This window comes from Heliangelus exortis, chromosome 21, assembly GCF_036169615.1.
Source record: "Heliangelus exortis chromosome 21, bHelExo1.hap1, whole genome shotgun sequence".
Taxonomy (NCBI): Eukaryota; Metazoa; Chordata; class Aves; order Apodiformes; family Trochilidae; genus Heliangelus; species Heliangelus exortis.
The window spans coordinates 4,474,919-4,500,545 of record NC_092442.1 but is presented as its reverse complement, the minus strand read 5'-3'; the positions used below and the strand labels follow the sequence as shown (position 1 = coordinate 4,500,545).

Here is a 25,627-nt window from a genome sequence, read left to right as displayed (position 1 = left end):
CACCAACCTCTCATTTTTGAACTAGTAAAACGACTCTTGAAGATGGGAAGGTTATCACCTCTGTCACACCTATCCTACAAAAATTGGCTTCTGGCTTCCAGGTAGCAGGATATGCAAAGGACAGGACTGTTTTTCTTGACAGTCGCCTACTCTCTCTGAAATTAATTTCACACAGACCACAAACCCCCCACTCCTCCCACCACACATTATCAGTCACTTCATGTGGGGTGCACCTTCTGACAGGAGACATGGATTTTACTCCTTCATCAATAGGCTCCCAGTCCTCTCCTCACAGAGCACTCCGGTGATGGGGTGAGGGATCTCCCAGCCTACACATTCCTGAGATGAAACACATCTGGAACTGCACTCCATGGATGGAGCTCTTCCTGCCCAATTTTGCTGCCACCAAAGCAATGCTGAGTTTGCACTTCACTAACAGATTAATGCCCATCCCAAACCCCTTTGCCTAGGACTTCTGCATAAGAAATGGCAGGCAATGCATCAGCTGAACCCTGAAACAGAGAAGCTGTTAGGGCAACACTAAACTCAGCTTTAAGTAGATCATTATTTTCTCTGATACCATACAGAGAAGCTGCAGTTTAATTAAAACTAAGTTGCTTAAGCCATTAAACTGGCAAATGGCTACTGCACCAAATGACTTGTCAGTTGCCAGCAATCAAATAGCTGGAGTTGTTTGCTGTCAGACTCAGATGGCAAGCTGCAAGGATAATGCACATTTCCCCACTGACTCCACAAATCTAAAACAACCCAGGGCTGGGAAGTTATTAAAAGTGCTACTGTGTATTACTGAGGAATATTTTCTTACCATGATCTTCAGAGACACCAATACCATGCACTCTGCTGCAACTTAATTATTTCGATTCCTGCCCTAAAAATAAAAGCTGTTCCAGTCTTCTACTTGCCTTTTAAAAAACAAAACTTCTATTAATTCTGGCTTTGAGGCCTAGGTTTAAGCAAGCCCAGATATAGCCTTCTGATTCAAATCCTGCATATCTCAACGTTAAAATCTGTAATTAAAAAGCAGAACTTACTACAGTAGCTACTTGCCTCTGATCACATGCAATTAAAAAAAAATTTAAAAAAAAAATCAATCTTTGATCTTGATCAGTAACAGGAAAAGATCATTGCCATGCAGGCAAACTTCAAAGCCACAGAAATTGACATCACTGAAAGTGTTCAAGTTGAGACACCCGAGAAGACCTCCTGCTTGCTTATCACTAGGATTTGGGTGCAGGCAGAGCATCAGGCAGAGATGTCTCTGGAATTCAGGTTGGGAGCTGCCTCTTGCTCCTCTGTAATCCTCATTCCCTCCCATCAGATCTGAAGGTCAGTGGCAAGGAACTGGAAACAGTTAAACTCACTGAATTTGTTGATCTTTTGACTTCCTCTGAGTCATGCGCCTCAACTCTACCACTATGAATATAAAGATCTGCTACAAGTCATTAAATAAATATTTCCATTTTGGCTCAGTAAAAGCAGAAGTCTCCCACATTAAAGTACCACACAGGTAAATATAATGAAAAATACTATAACGATGAAAGTTGCCCATTCCTGTAAGCTATAATGCCCAGGCTATGGGGCAGTCAGTGGTAATATTCTTATTTTTCTTACAATGATGCTGTACACATCTTTTCTTCATTGGTGTGGTCTCCAGGAATGAAGATTTTTCCATTCAGCACAGAATGACCTAATGGGTGGCACTGTTCAAATGAATGGTCAGCAAATGTATTTTCTATGCTGCTATTAATGTACATTTATTTTTACAGGCTAAAATGCAAGCATCAGAACAGCACTTCCACTTTTCTATCCAAGGACTGAAAGACTACCCACATTAATAAATCCTGCCTTAACCTGTGAACCCTTTTTATGGCAAAACTGAGTCATCAGCCTTCTTTTAGGTAGTGTGCAACAAAAATAAGATGTAGAGCTGATCACTAGTGCAGTTCATTAAAACGTGAGTGTCCTTTCCATGAGATGAAGTCTGAAACTACATTTTCTATCAAAATATGGTGTTTTTTTATAGAAGTTAATAGATGCCTAGAACTCCTGAATGAAACAACAGGATGTCTCTGCACTTAGTAACAAGCTTTGAAAACCTTAATCTCATGAGTCAGTAATAACAGTGGAGGAAGTAAAGACAATCTGGGGTCTATAATCAATAAGACAAGCTGCTTAAAAGACCCCATCTGAAACAAATGTGTAAACGTCTCACTAAAGCAGAGATGCTGATTTATGATTAAAAAGTGTAAATGTAGCCCTGTGGTATCAGTTAAGAACAACTTGCATGTCTCATTCATAAGGGCTTAAGGCAAATGGTTTAACATCTCCAGGGCACAAACTCACTGCTATGTCTCTCCCCTAAATGCCATTAACACCTCTCTGGATGTCCTGTGTCCTGCCTAATTTTCTCTGCCTTACGTAAGTCCTCTCACAATTCAAATACATCAAATTCCTCCATTATCAAAATTAAACCCACAAATGCTGCATTTTTCTATTGGCAAGACCCTGCCAAGACCCCCAGCAGGGCAGGCCTGGCTGTGACATGCTCTGCTAGCAAAAAGAACCAGCTATGAAAAACCCAAAGACTACACAGACAGACTTGAAAAGATTTTGAGAGCAATAATCCTCCAGATAATACATTAGAATAGGTATTGTTTAATGAGTAAAGGGATGATTTTAAAAAGCCAATGAACAGTACAGTGGCAGTAGCTGCAGCAGAGCAGAATTATTATTATCAAGACTGCAGGAGGGGAAAAGTCCAGACAGTAAAACAAGCCAGGTGAACAGGCAGCTTTACAGCAGATGAAATTCAACAATAAACAACACACCCTCATGCCCTGAAGAGTAATAATTTGGCCTATTTAGCTACACTGCTGGGCTCTACACTTCTCACTAGGTAGAGTAAGATGATGGACTAAAAAGAACATCCCCACCTAGCTAAGATCATATTCTAAACAGAACAAAATCCCCTCACATAAACCATAATGATTCACAGCATAAACAACTATATGATACAATCTGGAAGAACATTCCTATGGCAAATTAATCTACAATGATGCAGTGCAGAGCTAACTTAATTTTTTCCCCATTTTTGGATGGTTAGCCTACCAGCATGGGTTATCAGACAGTAGACAACCAGTGTAATTTTATCCAATACAGAATGATTGCATCGTGATTGTCAAGGCCAGGAAAAACAAATAGCCTTAAAAATTCCCATTATTAACAGAATAGGAAAAATAAATCACAGATAATTTGGGGAGTCACATTCCCAGCTCTTCTAATATTTCTCCAAGGCAGGAGTATCTGGAATCTTTCCCCTCCTGTCTGTATTAATCTACAGGGAAATTAACTGCTACAGACTCAGTAATGTAGGGGTTAATTCAGACTGCTGTCGAATGCCCCAAGACTGTGCTCTGTTCATCAGAGCATTAAATCTGAAAGCTCAAGAGAGTAGTGCAGCCGTGCTGCAAGGGCTATGTTATAAAGTTCTGCATTAAAAATTCATATCCTAGGCTTGCCACAGTCCTCTGCTCTGGCTGAAAGGAGAGCTGGCGGGGAAATATTAGACACCCCACTGTCTTTCTGGCAATTGGAGACATTCCTCAACAAACAGCACCTCAGGAAGGGAATGAAAGGGCAAACAAACCGTGAAACAAATCAATGAGTTCAATTATCTCTCTCTCTCTCAGAAAGGAAACTTTTCATTTTTAAGGCTGTTTCATGAAATCTTTTAATGATGGCCCTGAACGAGGATGCTGGGCACTTTGGCTGCAAAAGCAGCTCTTTGGCAGTGCTTTTTATTTGTTTTACACAAGACAGAGATTCCCAAACATAGAGGGTGAAACACAGAGCAGGGTATAGGAATCTTTCTGCAGAACAACTCTACTTACCCTTTACATTACCGTGACCACGTGGGATAACAAGCTGTAGAAATTGTTCCCATTTTCCCTGAAGTGTCTTGAGCAAAGAGTGAATTTAGATTTATTAAGATGGTCAGTTCCTCCATGGTTAAGTTATGCACTCCTCACTGCTGGTTAAGGCTGCGTGCATTTCACAGCAATTTATGGCAACCCAACTGGTAGATGACACAGTTCACAATGATGGAAATGGGTGTCATATTTTTATGAAAGCCAGATGTGCCCCTCAGGTTATCTCTCTGATATAACCACTGTATTCAGGCAGGATAATAAACCCCGTAACATAAATGGGGAAATATACAGGAAATGAAACATCAGTAAATACAATTTCTTGAGGAAGCCATGCAAAGAAAGCTACCTGTTTCACAAGCTTCCCCTGCAGCCCTGCTTAGCACCAATTGTAACAGGAAGATTCACTTCTCCCAGGGCTGAATTTGGAATCAGTAGCAGGAAAAAGAAGAAAATGTAAGCCTTTGGACAAAAGTTGCAGCAGCACTCCCTCTCTATTTATTTTTTTTATATATATCTGTATACACACACACACAACAATATATATTAATATATATGCTTGTTAGTATAGTTGGAAACCAGACTCATTTTAATCCAGGTTACAAGTTCAACCACATGAGTTCATCCAGGAGGAGGTGTGGGAGGGCAGGTTTATCATGTAGAAGGTGAAGTCCACAGGGAACTGAGAAGATTTATGCCTAGTAGCCAGCACAAAACAAATCAAGTCCAGACTGGCCTAGAGCCCCCTCACAAATAAAAAAACTCTTTTGGGGGGTGGAAAAAATAGACTATTCAGTTGAAAGTTCATTAGTTAGATGGGAAGAATGAAGACAGGTTATATAGCTGGCAATCACAAGTCACCAAAGATCATCTATTACATGCCACTGAAAAACTGCTACAAAAGATTAGTTACCCTGAGGCAGGGCTTCAAATTTTTTTTTTTGTTCAAAATGTATTACTAACAGGCATTTAAAACTTGCAAGCAAAGTTCAGTCAGTTAGGGTTTATATCTTCTATCCAGTGATTTTATTTCTGTGTTCTGATCCTTGCTGTAATGCAGGTTGCCCTCTGTGTCCCTGACACATCTCCCCATGACTCAGTTTCTCAACATGCTAAAAAAATGGGAGGCAAGGTGGTCACACACACAGAGAGAATGAAAGGCTTTGCTATGATCTGCTCCTGCAGAAATAAACTAGATAAACATTAAGGGTTAGTAATATCAGGCTTACAGGACTGTAAATGCATTTGTTTATTTAATGCTTTGCATGAATGCTAATTAAGTTATTAACAGGCCTGCATGCTGTCTATTCTTTTTCTTGGTTTTAATGTCTGCACTATCATGTCTTATCCCTTCTGCTCCACAAGCTGCCAACAGCCTTCTCTTCCAAATTCCTGAATTCGTGCTCAGTCCTGATTCCCAACTCCTTATGTTTAGGATTCTCAGTTTCTTATTCAAAGATAATATTTTTTAACACTCATTGAAAGATACTTTTTAAAAAATTCATCAAGATAACAAGATTGGACTCCATCATTTCAGAGATGTTCTGTGATGCAAAACTACAATCCCACATGGCATTATTGTCTTTCAGTGGAGATCAGAGGATATGTAAATGAGACAATATTTCTTAGGACCCACTAAGTGATGTCTCCAGGCTGATTAAAAGGGGCTGAACCAACAGGACACGTTCCTCTGACATCCACAGCTGACCTGCACACTGACCTGCTCCAACCTGCAGCTGCTTCTTAGAGAAGTCTTTGAAATGTCACCATTGCTGAGCCACCATTTCATGATCAGATCAGTGCCAAAATAGATAAAAGTCTGCAGACCAAAATCTTGCAGGGTGATGCCTGCACATAATGCCAACAGACACTTCCCCTTCCAGCTCTGCATCTGCCACAGGGTGGGAGGGTATGGGTTAAAATGGAAGTTTCATGAACTTCCATTCTCCTTCAGGACAGCCATCTCTTTCCATCAAATGATGGAGCACAACACACACTGGGTGACTCATTTTTTCACCAGCAGTGTTGTCGTGTGGGAGTGGGGAAAGCAGCTGGAATCCAGCTAGAGAGTACAAGCAGGGTTTCAAGTAAATGCCAGTAAAGAAAGCCCAGATATTAAATGCATGGCTAGGTAGAGATGATTACTGCAGTAACTGCCAGTTAGAGCCTGGTGGAGAGCTTTGCTTTGTGATTGGAAGTAGGTAACCTGTGTACTATAGAGGGCAGGTTCTGATTGAAAACAGATGAACCATTTGTTTCTGATGATCCAAGGATTTATCCTGATTGCCTTCCCCAGGATCCCAGCCCAGCAGCAGCTGTGCTGAAGGAACCAACAGGAGAATCACGTCCTCCTCAGTTTCATAGACAAGACCTCACAAGGAAGTGGTACCAAAATAATTGCTGCTTTGCTACTTTGTGTTCACCAAAAACGTGACTACCATAATTTGTAGACATCTGTGAAGGGGCAATGTGAAAACCAAGCTCAGCTGACTGGGACATGGAGGCCCAAGGATTTTGTCCATCCTCAGGTGCAGATGTGCCTTTGTGAGAAGGTTGCTCCTTCCCCATAACTCACCCCTTTTCTTCCTCACAAAGCCCTTCCAGAGTTCAGCTCTTAGACAGAAAATGAGCCCTGTGGGAAGATGGCTAGAGGACTGGATTGCCATTTTGTCAGCCTCGTGCTGGCAGACTGCAGGAAAGTGCTCGTGGTCCTTCTGCTCAGTGGACAAAGGCAGCTTGGAATAGCCTGAAGAAGTCCAGCAAGAGCAAGTGAGGACAGACAGGGCAGGGATGCTTCTGCCCCTTCTGATTTCATCCACACCCATGCATCAAAGATGCTGCAGGATCTGCCATGAGGTTCCATGGCCAGGAAGGAGCAGTGGTTGTAGCCATGGCCAGGAAAACCAACAGCATGGCTGGCACAGCAGTGCAAAACCCTTCCATGCAATACTTTGCATTTATTAAATAACTTCCATCTAAGGCTCTCGTGTCAACCCAAGGTTATAGATAACAGGGTGATGACTAGAATATGCTGGAATACCCTAGGGCTATTTTTTTCTACTTTGGGCTGGCAAATGACACCAGCTTTTAGGCTATACTAGAAAAAGGAACTTAACAGTCTCACTCGAGGTTAAAAATAAACAACAAAAAAACCCCTTGAAAGGACATAGGGCACTTCTGTGCTGTCAAAAAGTTACATTAACTAATTGCAAGCATTACAAGTCTAACAAATAGAGACAACAGAGCCCAGCTACAGCACTAGCTCATACAAACACTAAGTGCTGCAGTTATATGGACGTGTCAGAAGTAGACCCTTAGAAATAGAAGGAAAAAAAAATTTAAAAACATAATTCTGCTGATTTGTGGTTTATGATTCTCATGTCTGCATATTTCTAGACTTCAGCCAAGATCAGACTTGTTGTCTCTGAGCATTACACTTACTCCTAGTGCCTCAGTTTCCCTGCCCAAATGTAAGACTAATGACAACATTTCCAAGCAAGCACTCAGTATTGCACAAAAGCAACCGTTTTACAGTAACACTGAAATTCACTCCCCACAGCATCCTATCTTGCAATTTTTCTGGTTTGACTCTAGGCTGAACCAGAAATTTGATGAAAAAGCCTGGTCTGCACATGGGCTTTCAAGCCCTATTTCACAAAAGAGCTTTAGAGCAAAATAAGAAGCAGATCTCCCAAGTATTTTCATACATCTTCATTTCTAGGTTTTTCAGCAGAATATTAATGTTCCAGAGTGACTTTCAACCAGTTAAGTTTTGCATAAAGCACAGGTTAAGATGTTAACAAACATTTTAAATTGCAAAATGCAGACAGAGCTTTTTGTAAGATTCAAGACGTTACTTTTTATCTTCCTCCTTTTTTTCTTTGTTCTGAAAAATCGTTATTTCTCTGTAACATCTTCCTGGGTTTCTCATCTCCCCATTACCACCACTCTGGGGGTTTCCCTGATGGCAATAGAACTTGGAACTTTAAGAGAAAAAACTGTGACAGATAGGGCCTATGAAGTTCTCCATCTCCTGTTTTTTAGGGAAATCCCTTTAAATATAGCAATACTTCCAGAGAGGAGCATTAGAAGTTAATGACTCATCAAAAGAACAGGAAATAGGAAACTTTAAGACCTTAAAGGCACAGCAAATAGAAGCCATTTCATGTCATGTACAACACAACCACCCCAACTACAGTATTTCATGCTCAGTGGGGGGAAGCAGCTTTTGAGACCATCTATCACAGTAATTATGTGATGCTGGAGGGAGCAGGACTTTATTTTTTATTTAGTTTGACCCTGAGCACTGTCAAAAAAAAAGACTACAAACATTTGAGAAGTGATATATTGGTACTCACCAGCACTTAAACAGGAAAGATTTGTTAAAAAACTATAAAGTAAATAATTCATAAGCCAAATTCAATTCTCAGTATATACTGGGAATTATGCCCCTGAAGTCCAAGTGAACTGAGATTTGCCCCAATGTAACAGGAGGTTTCTCATGATTACTTGAACTCCAATTGCATCACATAACTTTAGGCAGAAATAATTATTCATGAATTTTCTAAAACTACTGGTCCTCTGTCCTCGAGCCTACACCTTCTCTTCTTCCCATGCAGGAAGCCACATCTTCAGAACTTTATTCTTCACTGATGCGAGAAGAAAAGGTCCGTTCAATAATGAATAGGAGGAAGAGAACCCTTAACCTTAAACAGCCAAAAAAGAGCCACTCCCTTCTGCTGTTGTGTTTTTGATGCATTATCTACAAAACCTCTACAAAACCCCACAGCTGGAGACTGAAGTGCCTTGTGCCTGTGAGCAGGTAACAGGAGGAGCAGCTGAAGCCCCTGGCAGCCCTCCTGCCTGCCTGACACCATCACCTCTCTATGCCTCACCACTCCCCATCTGTCACTCACCTGGGCAGATTACTTGAGGATTTCTTTTCAAGCAGGATTTATGGATAAAAATAGGCATATTTTTAATAGGCATGACTTTGTCCTCACATTCCTGAGCTTCTATTTCTTTAACTTCTGTTGTCATGATATCATGTTGTAAACTCTTTAGGGTGGTTATGGTCCTTCTAAAAGACACGTGGTGACCACTCTGGTATCCTCAGCCCTGCTCACTAAGGTCTATGACCACAGCAAGAAAAGGAGTGTTAAATACTGGTATTTTTTAAGATGCCCTGTTCACTGCAGGAGGCTTGGACTAGATGATCATTTAAGGTCACTTCCAATCCTAACTCTTCTATGAGATGGAAATTCTGTGTGTTACATTTTTCAGTTCAGGCCTAAAACAATGAAAAAGTCTTCTTTACTGTAAAGCAGGGACTGCTTGCAGATAGCACTTTCTCCTCTTTATTTCCAAATTTTCTTTTCATTAAAATGCAGTCCAGGATTAAAATAAGTCACCTGGATCTATACAGTGGGGTAATTTGCAATATTGCACCAGTGTACAGTCTTAATGACATTATACCAATGGCCCTTCTGTGTCCCCCCTAACTGTGTTGCCAAAAAACCCAATAATCAGTCTAATCAATGAACAGAGAATTCTCCTCTGCTTCCTGTACTGGAAGGGAAAATATTTTCTACAGATTACTGAGAGCAGTTGTTTCAGGATGACTCCTAAATATGAAAACCTCCTTCTCCACAGCATTTTCTATGCACGTGCTACTTTTAGAAGAACAACAAGTGGTAGCAGAGCTGCTTTGACTGGCAACCTGAACCTAAAGATTTTTTCCTGTGTGTTGTTTATTAAGGCTTTTTATTGGGAGGGGGCAGGAGGGGCAGTACCTAAAATCCTCACAAGACCAGTTAACATTTACTGGTGAAAATGCAGCATTTCAGTGAAATTCAATATTTTCTTTCTTCAAAGGCTGGGAGCCTCAGCCCACATGTTAACAGTAATGGAACAAGCCTACTGTATGTGCTACAAGGAAAGATCCTTTTCCAATTAGAATTCATTTAGGTTGGGGGAGAGCAGGAGTTGGAGCAAAGAGGTGGCTCTGGAATTGATCTAAACCTGGAATTTAACCACTGTGGCTGGGAGCATTAACCACCCAGCTGAGAATCCCAAACACTTCCTCGGATGCTGCAGAGAACCAGAAGTGAAAGAGCAATGTTAGCAAGAAGAGTTTGTCCCTGGAAACCTGAGGAAATGCTTACAAGAATGTTTCTTTTTTTCCACAGAGGATAATAATAATAAAGTCTGGTGCACTAGGAAAAAACTCCCAACATTCTTTAATTTTCCTGAAACTCGAGTCCGAGTTTGCTTTTCAGTTCCAGCTCCAACAGAATCTCCAGATCAAACTCATTAGTGATGGTTAAATCCAGGTTTGCTGACAGAAATGTGTGGGGCAACAAACAAAATCAGTATCAGGCCTCAAAAGAGGATGTGCCTCTTTAATTGAAAAAGGCAGAGTAATCATTCATTTATTTAACCCAGAGATGATTATAATCTGAAAACCTTGAAATCCTCTTACACAACAACTGTTTTGGCAAGCCCCTCTGTGTTCCAACAAATATTAAACTGTGCTTGCCATTTGTCTAAGGAATCTTGTATTAATAAACATGAAGAAGAACACTTTTACCTCCCACACTCAATGACAGAAGAAAACAAAGACCAGCTGTATTCATCAATGGATCCTTGTTCTGCACATAAAGGCTAATTACATTTTACTTCAAGCCTACACATGGAAAACTTTGCTGCTGCCATCTTGTCAAATTCAGCTTCTGATATTCCAGCTGACAGACTGCAATGACTGCACATAATAAACTTCTTTTTGTCATTAACACCTTCAGCACCCTGCACATGGGGTCTCTGTGGGACACAGGGAGCAGGGGAAGGGGCAGCACCTCCTGTCCCACTGTACACAGGTTACCTGCTCACAGGCAAAGGGATTTTTGCAAACTGGGACAAGAGAAATTAATTTGACTGAAGGTTTTTCATGTCACCAACTGATGCCATTTGAAGATACCTTGCTAGCATTAAGTCTGGATGGCACTTCTGTACCTCACTTTGCATGCAGTACTTTGAACAGGGACATTTTGAAAAGATAAACAAATTTACATACTGATTTCCAACGTTAAGATAACAACAACCAATCCCTAGGACAAAATCCAGACTCCTTAATGATGATACTGAAGACTTCTTACTGTGTATTTCTTTTACTTCTTTTTTGTTCTTGTTTGAAGGATTTTCAAAGTTACCAAGAGTTGAAAAGACAGCTTTATTCCAAAACTGAAAATCTTAAAAGTACTGTTAGCTTGAAAAAATTGACAATTATCTTTTTTTTCCTGAAGGCATTCCAATTCATCTGCATCAAATAAGTGTCTGTAAAACTAACAATTCTGGCCTAAGATAAAAATCACATGTTTTTAAAACAAAATTAAAATTGGCAATACAAGTAGCTTTTCAGACTTAGATCAAAAGAGGGTTTCTTTTTAGAAAAGAATCAAACTGTCTTTCCCCATTTTTATTGGTGGTTTTTTCAACATTTCTCCCAGCTTTTACAATTAAAATAGATGACTCAATTTCACTGTCTACATTCAGTTCCCTTTTCATGTTTTTTTAGATTTCCATATTGCAAAATTGGGGCTACATACACCACAGATGACTGTTGTTATGCAAGAACTATTCCTGCCATAAATATCCAAAACAATGATAAAATATTTCTGGTGTTATTAGGTCCTACAAGTTTGTTTTCACAGTACATTAGGTTGGGAGACAAAGTACATGCTTAATGTCTGCTTCAGGATTCATCTCTCTGATCACTATATTCCAGACCCAGCTTTCAGAATCCTTCTGCTACAGAACACAATAAACTTCTTGTTACTGGAGATGCTACTAATTTTCTGTAAATTCTGTATGTATTAGGCAAGAATCATACTTGACATCACATGAAAATATTTTTGCATAAATCTCTCTGAAAGAATGAAACACATTAAAAATGCAAACAAACTGTTCAGAGTACATCTTTTGCCTGGCATAAGATAAATTACAGTACTCAGGGAAATAGTATTAAAAAATGAAGCAAACACTCTGCAAATAAAAGCAACAAAAAGGGTGAGGAGTTATTAGGTTCAGTTCCTACAATGGCTGAGTCCTGATCTCTGGCTGTTCCTACAGAAGCAACTGCAAGACAAAATAACAGCAGTGGAGCTGCCAGCATCAGTTATCAGCAGGGAAAAAAAAAAAAAAGGCAATCTGCAGTATTTTAGGGCTCCATCAGAAACATCATTAGTATGCATCTCCCAGAGAAGGATGAAATCAATAAGGGAACAAAAATACTTTTGATCACCTTATATGGAACTCAAAGGGAACAGGACTCCCGGAACAAACCAAAATTTACCTAAAAAAATCATCCTGAATGAGGTGAAAGGTGTTTCAACTCCAAGCAAATAATTCTTAATGACTATGGACTGAAGTCTGCAAGCTGTGGGATATGGGCAGTGGGCACAGGGATGTGATGTGCATCTTCCAACCCTTGCCCTTACAGCCAGCCAGGGACACCCATCTGAAATTCTTCTTTCCCACCCCATTTTCAGACACAGAAGTGAATCTTTGGGCTCAATACTGCTGATAAGAATTCCTCATTACTGACTTTCCTTAAATATGAAGTGTTCAAAGAAAACAAGAACAAGTCTGTCTCTCTTTTGTTGTTTCCTGCACTGATTGTTAATAAAACCAGGGAGTAACTGAAAACAGTAGCCATTAAGAAGAGAAGAATATATATTTTTGAGAATACCTTTGTTTCACTTGAAAGGAAAAAAAAAGCTACTTACTGTAATTTGGGGTGAATTTGACAGAGTGATGACTGCTACCCCAAAAGCAGAAACAAGCATGGTGCCTAACAGTGCAGTAGAAATCTTTTGCTAAGATTGGAAGATCACAGTAAATAACTTATATCTAAAATTGCCCTCTTTCAAAAAATGAGACATAGTGTAAGGGATACAAAGTAGAGGCAGCAGCACCTGAGAATGAAACTAGGAACGCAGCAGCATGTGTGCCAGAAAAAGTGTTTTGTTGAGTGGAAGAAAATATGAAAACTAATAATCTCTCTCTAGGAGGCCAAATTATGACCAAATTATGCTTTCCAACAAATCTGGACTCCCGAACCTCTTTCATCTCGCCTGTCTCCAACAGACAGACACAAAACAAAAAAGCAGTGATACCCTGAAGGAAGACATAGAAAGAAAACAGTGAAATCTTACTTTGCAGTAGTTTCTTCATCATATTTTGTTTTCAGATCAAATAGTTCTGTTCTGGTTTTTTCCAAGGCTAAAAGGCATAAACATGAAGCATTACAGCACTGTAACAGCAGTGAAAAGCAAAAAGACTACTCCATTTTTTTTATTCAGCCATAAATAAAGCTGTACGCTTCCTGATGAAAAATCCTTCACTTCATCTTTCTACCCAGGGAAACTATTATGACTTAGAAAAAAAAATACCTTTTGATTTTAAACAATATCTAATGGTATTTCTTTTACATTGCAAAAACAACCGGTTTGAGCTTAAGACAGGCATAATTCATTTCTTAAGATGGCTAAACTGCTTATTTATTTAAAATATTTACTGCAGTAATTCAGGGAATAACATTTCTTATGTTCTCATAGTAAACAAAACCAAATGTATCCAGATCTCGAATCTTTCAATTTCAGAGATGAAAAGGAAAATTAATGGCAAGCAAGTCATAGCAACAGGCAAGACACACTGGTAGAAAATGGGTACAGACTGAACCCAGACCACTATATCTATATATCATAGTTCAGAAATGTGTGAAACAAGAGCAAAACACAACATGGATGAAAAGTTCCATGGACTGCTTGAATTGCAGGCGTGCTCTAGTACTGTGTGTGCTTTGTGCCTGGGCTTGTCAATAGACTGTCTGCAAAACAAGCATTCCCTGAAGTTGTGAAGCCCCAAAGAAGCTCCAGTTCACAAAGCACTTCCAAGCTCTGCTGGATCTCTCTGCAAAGAGCTGGTTCACACACAGTCCTGACACATTCCATGATCTCTATCCTCTGACCTCCAGCCTGATCATTGGTATAGGTCAGAAGAGATGCCAAACCTGTTTGCAAAGCTTGAACTTTGTGTTCGGCCTCCTCCAGCTTCGAGGCTGTCGACATCTGTGTCTCCTGCAATTTTCTGTAAAGGGAAGAGGAGAGGTGAGAGGAGAGCTTGTAATCATGTTAAACAACTTATCTGTATTTTGCAAATTTGGAACAGAGAGTGATTAAATGTCTCAGCTGTAATCAGACAACTGACAACACCACACAGACTACAAGGTGCTTCAACGGGACCCGTAAATCACGTCACATTGCAATAGTGTTCATAGCTTGCAGTCCTACTTATTAAAATTTTAACAGTGTAGCCACCTCATAACATAAGCTGTGAACATTATACAAGAGTTGACTGCTATATAAATGACAACTTTAGTGGAAGGTTTTCTTGAGTATCATTTGTTTTGGAAATGTCACACACATTAAGAAATTTGTCATCAAGCACCCTCTGTTGTACAAAGTTAGTACAAGAATGATACATTTCCATTTTACTGTCATAATGAAGAAATTTGTTGCCATTGCTGATACACTGAATAGCAGCTGCTTCATCAGAGCTGTAATGGATGCCAAATGCAATAATATTATTAGCTGCTCTTTAAAAAAAACAAGCATATTTCAAAACAAATCTCATGTTGATATTTTTCTATATAACATGAGCAAATCTTAAAATGCTCATGCAATGTTTTTTTGTTTGTGTCAGTTCTATACATTTTAACATCATCTGGCCAGCCACACAACACTTTGCTACAGGCTATAGGAGTTATAGAACTCATCTTTGAAAGGGAGTTGCTCCAACATCTCCCAGGAGTCACTGCTTTTTACAACACTGCTTTTAAGATATTCTACAGATTTTAGAATTGTGAAATGACTTAAGAAACCACCAGCATCCTACTTGCACTCCACAAGGTGCATAAATTTATTTTCCAGTACTGCTGACCAGGTTAATAACAATTTACAGAGAGAAACATACACCAGTTCCCTTCACACCAAATTAAAAATACTGAGAACTCAAAACCTCTCTTATACATACATTTTTGTTAGTTGCATTACATGGCTTGCTGGTTTATTTTTAAAGCATATCTAATTTGCACTTGTTAAAGTCACCACTTATATGCCACTTATCAAAAAGTAACTACAGGTATTGATGAATTTTAAAAAAGCTTTGCATTGACCAGTAGATTCTAACCCCTCAGGCCTGAATTTAAATAACCAACCCACCAACTAAACAGCTCACATAAACTGATGGACTTCCACACTCAGTTGAACATTTTATAGCTTCACTATTACTGTTCCATGAGAGTAACAAGTTCCCAAGTAGGGAATGCAGTGTGACAGAACTATTTCTTAGGACCTTGGTCTTGTCATGCCTGATTTGCTTGCCCAGTAACCTACAAGACTCAATCATTTCCTTCTCCTTTGCAAAAGACTGGAAACACATCCCAGAGGCTTCCAAAAACCCACCAACAAATCATAAAATACTTCTTAATTTTGATATGTTGGAATATGCAAAACTTTTTAGGATTATTCAGGAACACAACCCCCCCCTTTACACTCATAGGAGCATAAGTGGCACATCTTTTACCCAGGCTCTTGGGTAAATGCATCCAAGGGGCTCCCGAAAAATCACCGACACATAATAAAATACTTCTTAAATTTGGTATGTTGGAATATGCAAAACTTTATAGGATAATTCAGGAACACAGTCTCCCCCTTTACACTCCTAGGAGCAAAGGTGGCACATCTTTTACCCAGGCTCTTGGGTAAATGCAAAGGCTTCCAAAAAATCACCGAAAAATAATTAAATACTTCTCAGTTTTGATATGTTGGAATATGCAAAATGTTTTAGGATAATTCAGAAACACAGTCTTCCCCTTTACACTCATAGGAGGAGAGGTGACACATCTTTTACCCAGGCTTTCATCTGGAACAGCTCAGGGTTGTACAGCTTGCACAATGGCACTGTGACACACAGAGCAGACCGAGTCACACTGTCGGCTAAGGGAGGAAGATTAGTGTCACAGAGGACAATACAGCTACTGAAGAATAAAAGCAGGTTTGCAGCCTTCTGAACATGACACCCCCCACACACCACTATGGCAAAGAAACAATCTGTCCTTGTTTTCCTTCCACACTTTCAGGGCTGTTTTGCTGTGCAAAGTTGAGTATCAAATGATTCCGTGTCAAACACATAAATCACCAGAATCAGTCAATATATGAGCTGTCTCAGGACACTGAAGAGAGAGTCCTGGTTGGGAAGATTAAAGAGAAAACTGCATCTCTCCTTCTCTAGAATACCTGTAGATGCACCCATGTACACTCACCTCTCCTTCTCTGCAAAATCATTTTGTAACTTTTGTTCTTTTTCAAGGGCTATATTCTCCGCTTGGTTCTTCAGGGTCTGTTCATATTCTCGGATTTTCTCTTTCAGTGCTTTTATTGTAACCTCTACAGAAAAACAAGAGGGAGGAATGAGTTTACACAGCTCCACGTGGTTCCACAACACAAGGCTCTCTTTACCCTGTAGGCTCAGTGTGTTTTAAACTTTAGCTCTTCAACTCTGACACAAAATCAATGGATATGAGTCCCTTTGGAGACCTTTTACTCCCTAAATGTTAAATTGAACTTTAAGTGTTTAGGTTGAGAAGGATCAATGGAGTTTGCTGGAAAGCAGAACTAAGAAGTTTCCTCTAACATGACTTTTTAAAAAAAAGAAGGGGGAAAAAAAAAAAATCAATTGTAAAATATAATATCACCTTATTGACTAGTCTCAAATTACCTTGCTGCCCAGTGGAAATTATAATAAAGTCCCAGTGTAGGTTTAGTATGCATTTACATATAGCACAGTTAATTCTTATAACTGTGCTCATGTAAAAAGAGGCAGGTTTACTATGGTCCATGCACAGATTCAGTCTAACACTAATTGAACACATATCTGGGATACAGCTTCATTCTGCTTCAGCACTGATGAAAAATAAGGCAGTTAAGATTTAACTGCTATATTAACAGTAGATCAGACTCAACAGACACTCTGGAGCCCTTCATATTCAAGTTGCTCTAACTGCCTTGCCATCAACACTTGGCTTTATGCACAAGCATGAACTATTATAATTTTCTGAGGGCACTTGTAGCCTTTCCAGGGAATTTGGAGAAACCCTTCTCTCAGACAGAAACTATCTTGTATTTACTGTGCTTGGTAATGGATGAGAGAAGATGCATAAACCTGAAGAGCTGTGGTGCAGCCTCTGATGGACAGGATCTTGTCTGATCCCACCCACAGGAAAGGGCTGAGTCCTTATAGGGTTCAGAGAGGAAAAGCAGGACATTCACCAGAGTGTGCTTTGTAACAATGATGGAATTTGGAAAAAGCCTCAGACTGCCAGAAGGCTCAGAGCTAGCAATACATCTCAATGTACTTACACAGAAATGCAGTGCTTTAAAGACAGCAGCTTATTGCCAGATGCCATTATCAGTGCTTTAGGAGAAAAATATCTTTAGACATTAAAAAAAGTTTCCTGTTCTGCAGAAACATCATAGAAAGAGAAGCTCTCTATGAAGGTAAAATCTATGGATTTCAGGGAAAAATCTCAATAATATCACACAAAATCATGCAGAATCCTTTTTAAGTCTAGACTTGAAGACTTGACTAGAGAGCAGTAAAGCCACAGCTGACCATGTCATCAGCTGGCAAGGGGTCTGGGAATTACAGCAAAGGCAGCTTGGGTGACTGTGACCACAAAAAAAGAGTGGGAAGAGTGGTAAAGCTAATTATCAACTGCTTTAGAATGAAGGAATAGGATTCTGCTAGCAATGCAAAAATCAGAGGAGGCTCATTACTGGGTAATAGGCCATGAAAAGGACATGTCTCTTTTTTTTTTTAAGCAAAGGGAAATTATTCTTTGAGATCTGGGAAGTAATACAAATTCTGATCTTTTCCTGAATAAGCAAAGGATGCTTCTTCTTAAAATGGACAAAAGAACATACAAACAATGTACTCTCTGTACTGGAGACATCTTCATTAGAGGTATTTTCAGACAGAAATCTGCTAAATTGTCCAGGCATATGGAGAAACAAAAAGAGAAATAATCTCATGGAAATGCATATAGTTGCACCCTGATAAAAGTCTGAATATTCATTTTAAAAGGAAAAAAAGCTCCAAAAATTAATACAGTAAGTGCACAAGTATGGGGGAAGTAAGTGACTTTTTTAAGAAAAACTGGGTTTACCTTTAGGTACCTAACAACAGATGTGTTGGACAATCAGAGTTCAATCCTCAACATTCCTTGAAGAGCCAAATGCCTCCTTTACTGTTCAGGTCAGCTAAAATTTGTTGGTTGCTAATGTAGCCTTCAGGTGTTACCCATTTTGCTGCAATAGTTCCATAGCCTTTAAAATCTCTTTTAAAATCTAAAATTTTTTAAAATAAAATCTCCATTTCACCAAATGCCTAGACAATTTACTTTCCTACCACCCAGAACTGAGTGTCAAGCAAGGAAATGAGAAATGTATGGGCCAGTAGGTGTACAACTGAGCAAATTTTGTTTCCTGATGTGGGAAAATTTCTTCTGAAACTTCAACAATCTTAAAGACAACTGGCTTTAAATCTCACTGAGACATTCATGTATTTTCATGTACTCTGGTCTCATTAAAACTTACTTGAATAATTAAACAGTATTAGCTTGTATTTACATTGCTCTATGGATAGTCTCTAGAGTAATTATAAAGTATGTATGTTGAATTTATCCCAGTAGCACACTTCAATTTTGGATAAGGAAAAACTGAGTACAGAAAAAGTTGCTTTTTGTACAGATGTGTATAAAGCACTGGATTCTTATGTGTGTCAATGTATGCACAAACAGCACCCACACCCAGCTTGATGTCAGGGATATGATTTTCAGGTAGCGCTAAAGACTCCAACCAAAATAAAACTGAATTTAATCAGTCTTCCAATTTATAAGCTTTTAATGCATACTGAAAAGAATTTCTGCAACCTACCCTGATTTTTCACCTCGGCGAATTCTTTATTGTATTCCTCTAGAGTTTCCCTAAGTTTCTGGTTCTCTGTTTCAATGTCGTGCATACGTTGAACCTTCAGCTGAAGCTGCTGTCCCAAATCCAAGGCTGGAACTGGATCTGAAAAAGAAACAGTAAAATAAGACCTAAGATAACAGGAACATTTCAGCAACTCAAGCAGTTCAGAGCCCAAGTGTCCTTTTTCTCTCTATTAATACCCATTTTAAGTGCCAGTAAGGCTCTACGTTGACTTATTATTCAGTCCTGTATGTTCCTCAGCCTTTATCCTACAACCTTCAAAAAATACAGTTCATTGTATCTATGTTACCCTTTAAACTGGGGCAGCTCTTCATCCTGAGTGAAGACAGTCATGGTGTGAAGGCATGTTAGAGTTAAGTTTCCAATTTTTGTTTGCAAAATGAGAATTTTTGAGTAAAAAGCAACCAAACTGCACGTCTCACTAACAGTGTCCCTCACAGACCTCTGCTCCTGTAGAAATGAATTTCTGAAGCAAACTGTGCCCTCCTGCACAGCTGAGCTCAAAAAGGTTGTTTGATCATGGAGATCTGAGCTACACTTTTTGTAATTGACAGATCATTAATAACCTGAAATATTGTGTGGGTGTAAGTAATCCAATGAACCCTGGGGCTTGTGACTCTTGTTCCATCTTCTACTTAAACTACTAATCACACAGAAATTATCATGAATGTTCTCTCAGTATTAATTCTCTGATGCCTCTCCCCTTCTGCTAAAGAGAGTCCCTAGCACACACCTGACATGTGCAGCTGTTATAATTTTTCTGGGACTTCTACCCAGTCAGAAAAGAAAAATGCTGTAGTCCAATGGACCTATAAAAAATTATTGAATACATTTCTGTTATGGGCGCCAGCATCTCTTGTGAAATGGCTACAAAGATTTAGTCTCCTGTTGAGGAATGCTAAACACCAAACTCAGTGGATCAACAACAGTATATATTAGGGAGCTCACTTTATTTTCAACCACCACAGTCATTAATTTTTCAGACCACCCTCAGTTTCTGGAAACACATAATAAGTCTATTGTACCTCTGTTAACACATTAAGCATGAGCCTGGGTGTTTTTTCAATATGCCAGCGTTGTTCCATAGTTTATAAAAGAATAGTACTGGGTTATGTTGAGCTCAGAGACATTCTAAGTAGCAGCCTGCTGCATTTTGCTACTTTGGTTCTTCAACAGCTTATGGCATTACCCTGTTCATAATACAAAATCTAGGTTGCTTGTCATCTGTTCTCTGTACATACATAGTTTATGACTACATAGCTTTTTCATTTATGCTTTTTAGGCCAAATACTTTTCGTTATTATTATCTGTAATAAAATATTTATAATAAATCAAACTTAAAATGTTATTGTGGCAGAGACAGGGGGGGTACAGGTAAGGAATTAAATATAAAGCTTAAGTCACAGCAGTAGCACGAGTTAAAGGCCCTACAATATTTATGGATGATCCAATTAAGGCACGGGCTGTGACAACATCACCCTTCTCCCATGTAGGTCTGCTGACCTTTATCTGGGATGACCATTTTGTCACACTTGTGCAGCTCAGCAGTAAGGCTGGATTGTCTCAATCTATCTGTGTCTGAAATTGTTACATGAACAGCAAAAACCTAACAAGCAGGCATCTTAAACATCAGATTGAAACCTGTAGAAAATGGTGTTAAAATGCTACCATGAAAGAAATTGAACTTTACAGAATCACAGGTGCACTTTTCCCTCCTTGTTTAAAGGTGCCAGGACTCCCACAGGAGGTATTTTTCCCCAGACATACAGGACTATTTACATTTAAATCAGTGAAGAATTAAAAGACAAAAATCAAATGGGCATTATAAAGTGAATAATGACTAAACCTTTAGTCAAATTTGCAATCCCTGAGAAGCTTTATGTACAAAATGAAAATGCTTGCAATCTCATAATTATTCATCAGGACATGTATATTTAATTTAGCTCTATTAAAGGTTAATGTTCAAGTAGCAAAACAGTGGCAGAACAAACAAAATGTAAAAACAGTCTCTGTGCATTAAACTTCAAACTTTACTAGAGCCTATTTGAAGGACTAATGGCCTGCAGCCACTAAATACTGCTTAAGGACAATAATAATAAAAAAACATGGCTGAAGCACCTCTTAAGACTCAATTTTTATAAACTGCATTAAAGACAACTAATCATTGCATAAAATAAAACGACCAAGACATTTGGGCAGAGAGACAAATATTTCATTTCTCATGGCAAGCCCCAACTTGCTCTTTAATCTCAAGAAAACCCTAAACCCCTTGGTTTCTGAAGTATTTATAAATACCAGTTAATCTAAAACAAATATAAACCCTGAAGTCGGATTGGCTTTTTTCTTACCGGAGTGGAGTGGATTTAAAAATAAATAAAAATACTCTTCTTTTCCCAACACATGCATGCATGAAAAAACATACCTTTTTATATTAACCAGACTTACAAAGTATGCTTCATGTCATTTAACAGCAGGTCACTGAATTTTTAAACAAGCAATGGACCAAAACTTTCAATTCATTACACAAACAGGCATCCACATTTTAAAAAAACCAAGTGGTACCAGTTTATGGAGAGAGGCAAAGAAGGAAATGCCTGTTCTGTAGTCTGTAAAAGAGTAAAATCATTTTATTTAGCACTTAAGTGTGGAAAACCCATCATGAGTTCTCTTGATTTTAATTTTATCTACCTTGCAAAAGTTCAGAATCCCTGCTGGGCACAAGATAAATAAAGAAAAAATTGGTAAAAAGAATCTGCTCGTCCAGAACTTTAAGGGTGTTTAGAAAAATCCTTATTGCCCAGGTGTAAATCGAGATGTCTATCTTTATACTAAATTTGGTTTATTTTTTCCTATCACTTCCTAGTCTGTTCTACCTTCATAACCCACTTGTTGCATACTATACCTACAAATAAACTCTCTGCACCACATATTCTGCAACCCAGCATGTCTGGATCCATGGTATCATACAAGAAAAATGAGCAACCATATTTTTAAACCAAATATCTGCAAAGCCTCTCCTTGCCTTTACTGCCCAAGGAACTGGCTTTTTGGTACTGTTGCACAAGCAGCCCCCTGAGCAGATCCCTGTGCTCACTACAGTGACCACACCACACGAGTCCCCTGCAGATCAGCTTCTGTCCTCACAAAGGAGGAGGATGGACACATCTCCATGAACACAGACATGGAAAAAAATTAATGTTACAAATGCAACCATTTTTATAGCAGTTAATACTTCACATCATACAAGCTAATGCAACACAGGTGCAGGAATGTCTCTCAGACTGTTCTCACACCATATTCATGCCCTGATGAGAAATCTTTTTTTGAACAGCAGCACAGGAGAACCCACTTTTTTATGCTGCTGCTTATGTACGTAAAGGTCTCTTGCAAACAATTTTAGAAGAAACACAACGATGGATCTTGCCAAAACCCCACAGCACGACTTAGCTACAGGCAGCACCTCTCAACCCCACACTCCTCAGACCAAACCCAACCTTAACCCAGGAGCTACAAGGGCTATCAGTGACCAGCTGGCATTTCCAGCCAGTTTCGTTTTAAAAAAAAACAAACAAAACAACAAAACCCAAACCAACCAAAAACAAAAAACAAAAAAACAAACCAAACCAAACAAAAAAAAAACAAACTTAACACCATTCCTCCCTCATTCTGCAAGCTGGAAAAAAGACACGGATCTTAATAATTCAATATAAGTGTTTACACAAAGAGCACTGTGGGCATCGCTGCCCTCCCCTGTCATTAGGCAGGATGAATGCCCCCCCTTGTGAGCTCGGCTCCTGCAATGACATCACGCTCCTGCCTGCCTTACTTTTCGCCAGGGCACTCTAGGCTAATGTAATCATACGATTACATAATTAACCCAGCTGTCTCATTAAGAAAATCAACTGGAATTCAGGGCATAATTAGTCATACAGCAATTAGCATGCTGATGAGCAACTGATGAAAAGCTGTCTCGATATAGAGTATGCTGGGACCACCCTCGTTATTTAAGGAGAGGGAGGGGGGGAAAAAGAAAAAGCCCACCTCAGCTCAAGGAAAATCAGCTCGGTTTGGAAAGTTAATGTTTAAAACCCCTTGGCCCTGGTTGTTTTTGTTGGGGGAGGTGAGAAGCTGCCTCCCGAGCAGCTTCCTTCCAATTGCCGACTGAACCTGTTCGCTAGCACGGGCCGAATGATGGAGGGACGGGCTGCGGGAGGAAAATTCGCCAAATGAAGTGGAAAAACTCTGTCATTGTTTAAATGTACAATTTACAGAGCACTGCGGCCAATTACCCTCTCTCTTCCCCATACATATATCTCCATTATTTTTTAAGAACGCCGCCGCGGAGCGCTGCTCGGCGGAAAGTTTCTCCGAGGGAAAAAAACCTCCTGCAAACCCAGACCCCCACCTGGAAGCTGCTGCCGGGGGCCGGGTCGGGTCGAGCAGAGCCGGGTCGGGGCGAACCGGACCCGGGCTGCCCGAACCCCGCGGCGAGCATCGGCCCGGGCGGCGCGGAGAGCGGCAACGCGCGGCCTGGATCGCGGCGGGAGGATCGGGGACGGAGCCGGTCCGGCCGTGCCGCGGAGGCCGGTGCTGTGCTGAGGCTGCTGGTACCACCTCCTCAGGCATCCACCAGGAGATGTGTGTGCTTAGGCAGGTGGTGTAACAACCCACGGTGCCCGGTTCCTCCCTGCCCCAGGGCCGGCAAGGCCGGGTTCTTCTCTTGCAAAGTTACGAGCATCTGGGATTTTAGAAGGGAGCTCCTGAAAAGACTTTTCCAAAACAAAAGACTTCTCCTAAATCCCCTCTCCTCCCTTCCTCATTACAGGCCTGTAACAGTGGGAACATTAAGAAAGCAAGTTATGAAACAGGGCCAGAGCTACGGGGGCAATTAATATTTTATACCACTGGAAATGTGTTTCCTAAGGTTGAGATCTAAAAATAATTTGTGGAAGGCAATGCGTGTCTTTCAAGAAGCCTCTTATTCCTCTTGCCTACACCACATTGTAAGCAAAGCCTTCTTAGCAATCGCTCACAAGAAACACCCACACAAAATGATAAGGAAGGGGGGTGGGGAAAAAAAAGAACCCAACACAACTCTATTGACGTGATTCAACTTTTTTAAAAAGCCAGAGTTCAGCTCCGCTACGTTCGTCACGAAGTACAAGAAGTGTTTGACTTTCTAAATGCATCACTGCTCTTTGCAAAGAATGATTCTTTTGGAGGACGGGCTCTGGTTTACAGGCAGGAAGAGCAGAAGAAGCTCTGTCAGCTTTTGATGCAGTTAAGTGCTTCCTTGGGAGGCTGCGTGTCTGAAAATAACCTGAAAGTACGTTTTAGAAAAAATAATAATTACATTGTAGCTTTTGAATATTCAAACACCTCACAGCATACTTAATTAATTCATTAATTATTCCCCAGAAATTTCAGGGGTAAATTGAAATAGCCTAGAGAGACTGAGACAAAGATTTCATGGAATAAATGATAGCTTTCCTCCTTTTCCCCTATGATTCTGGTAGCCCAGGGACAGAAGAGTTATAGCCGTAATTCTGTTTGAAACAAAGCTCATCATCTCTCCAACTCCTCACACTTCATAAAAAACATGAAAAGGCTCTTCCTTCAATCAAGAATTATACAGATTTTCCTGCTTCCCCATCCCACAGGAATGGGATCTCTCTCTTTTATTTTTTATCCACTTTTTTACAGTGTTCTCTCCTCACCCTCCTGTCATCAGAGCATTTTGGAAGGGCTGGATACCAGGGAATTCAAAGTGGGTGAGGAACTCTCATTTTCCTTACTAGCAAAAAAAAGCAGAATCCCAAATTCTGCTGGCCTCTGAAACCAGTCCTGATGCTACCCCTTGCTATGGGGACAGGGGGAAGTCCCAGCAAATCAGTGCCTTTCCTTCCCATGAATAATGACAAAAGTTCTCTGTGGCAGCACTCTCCAGTGCTTGCAGGGTTAAGTGCAACAATTCAAGATGGTATATAGGAAATTTGACCACACCTGTATAGACCCCCTTGCCAGAATGTGGTTCTTAGTTTTTGTGGGCTATTTTTTAAAAACAACTTTTATTTATCTACCAGTTCTACAACAATTACTGCCAGGAAGATGCTCTGGCCCTGCCCCAGATGGAGCTCTACCCTAGTATCCAAAAAAAGCTAAATAAGGCAGACTAATTGACTGACTCTTCAGTGAATTACATTGCAGTTCCCTGTATTTTCAAGGAGTTACCAAAATAAATAATCAAAAAGTTTTTAATATAAAAAAGTGGAGTATGCATAACAGGCAATACAATATTTTACCCCAACATGACAGCTGGAAAGGGACCTAATGAGTTACAGGAGAACCCACTGTAACTGCAAATGTTCCAGTTTGACTGTTCATATTCTTGCAGTGGCTGAAGACACTGGAATTTAGTGCTTGTACACTGAGTTCAGTGGGAAGCAAGACAATTACAGAAAACCACCTGTACTCTTAAGTTTCATTTCTCCTATTCTGAGTTTATAGAAACGAAAAAGAACTTTCCACAATGTTTCAAAGCATTTCTGCCTCAATCATCCTTTCTTTCTC

At 39.8% G+C, this 25,627-nt stretch overlaps 1 protein-coding gene across 11 annotated transcripts in view; it reads right to left on the bottom strand.

Moving 5' to 3' along the window:
* The window catches only part of CUX1 (cut like homeobox 1), a 263,293-nt gene that overhangs the window by 114,850 nt on the left and 122,816 nt on the right, over positions 1-25,627 (bottom strand). For all 11 annotated transcript variants that reach the window (XM_071765224.1, XM_071765218.1, XM_071765222.1 and 8 more), the window contains exons 5-8: positions 19,001-19,138; positions 16,330-16,453; positions 14,017-14,093; positions 13,160-13,226 (exon numbers count right to left, since the gene is read on the bottom strand). In XM_071765224.1, coding sequence (XP_071621325.1) covers positions 13,160-13,226; positions 14,017-14,093; positions 16,330-16,453; positions 19,001-19,138 — 406 coding nt within the window. The remainder of the gene's footprint in view (positions 1-13,159; positions 13,227-14,016; positions 14,094-16,329; positions 16,454-19,000; positions 19,139-25,627) is intronic.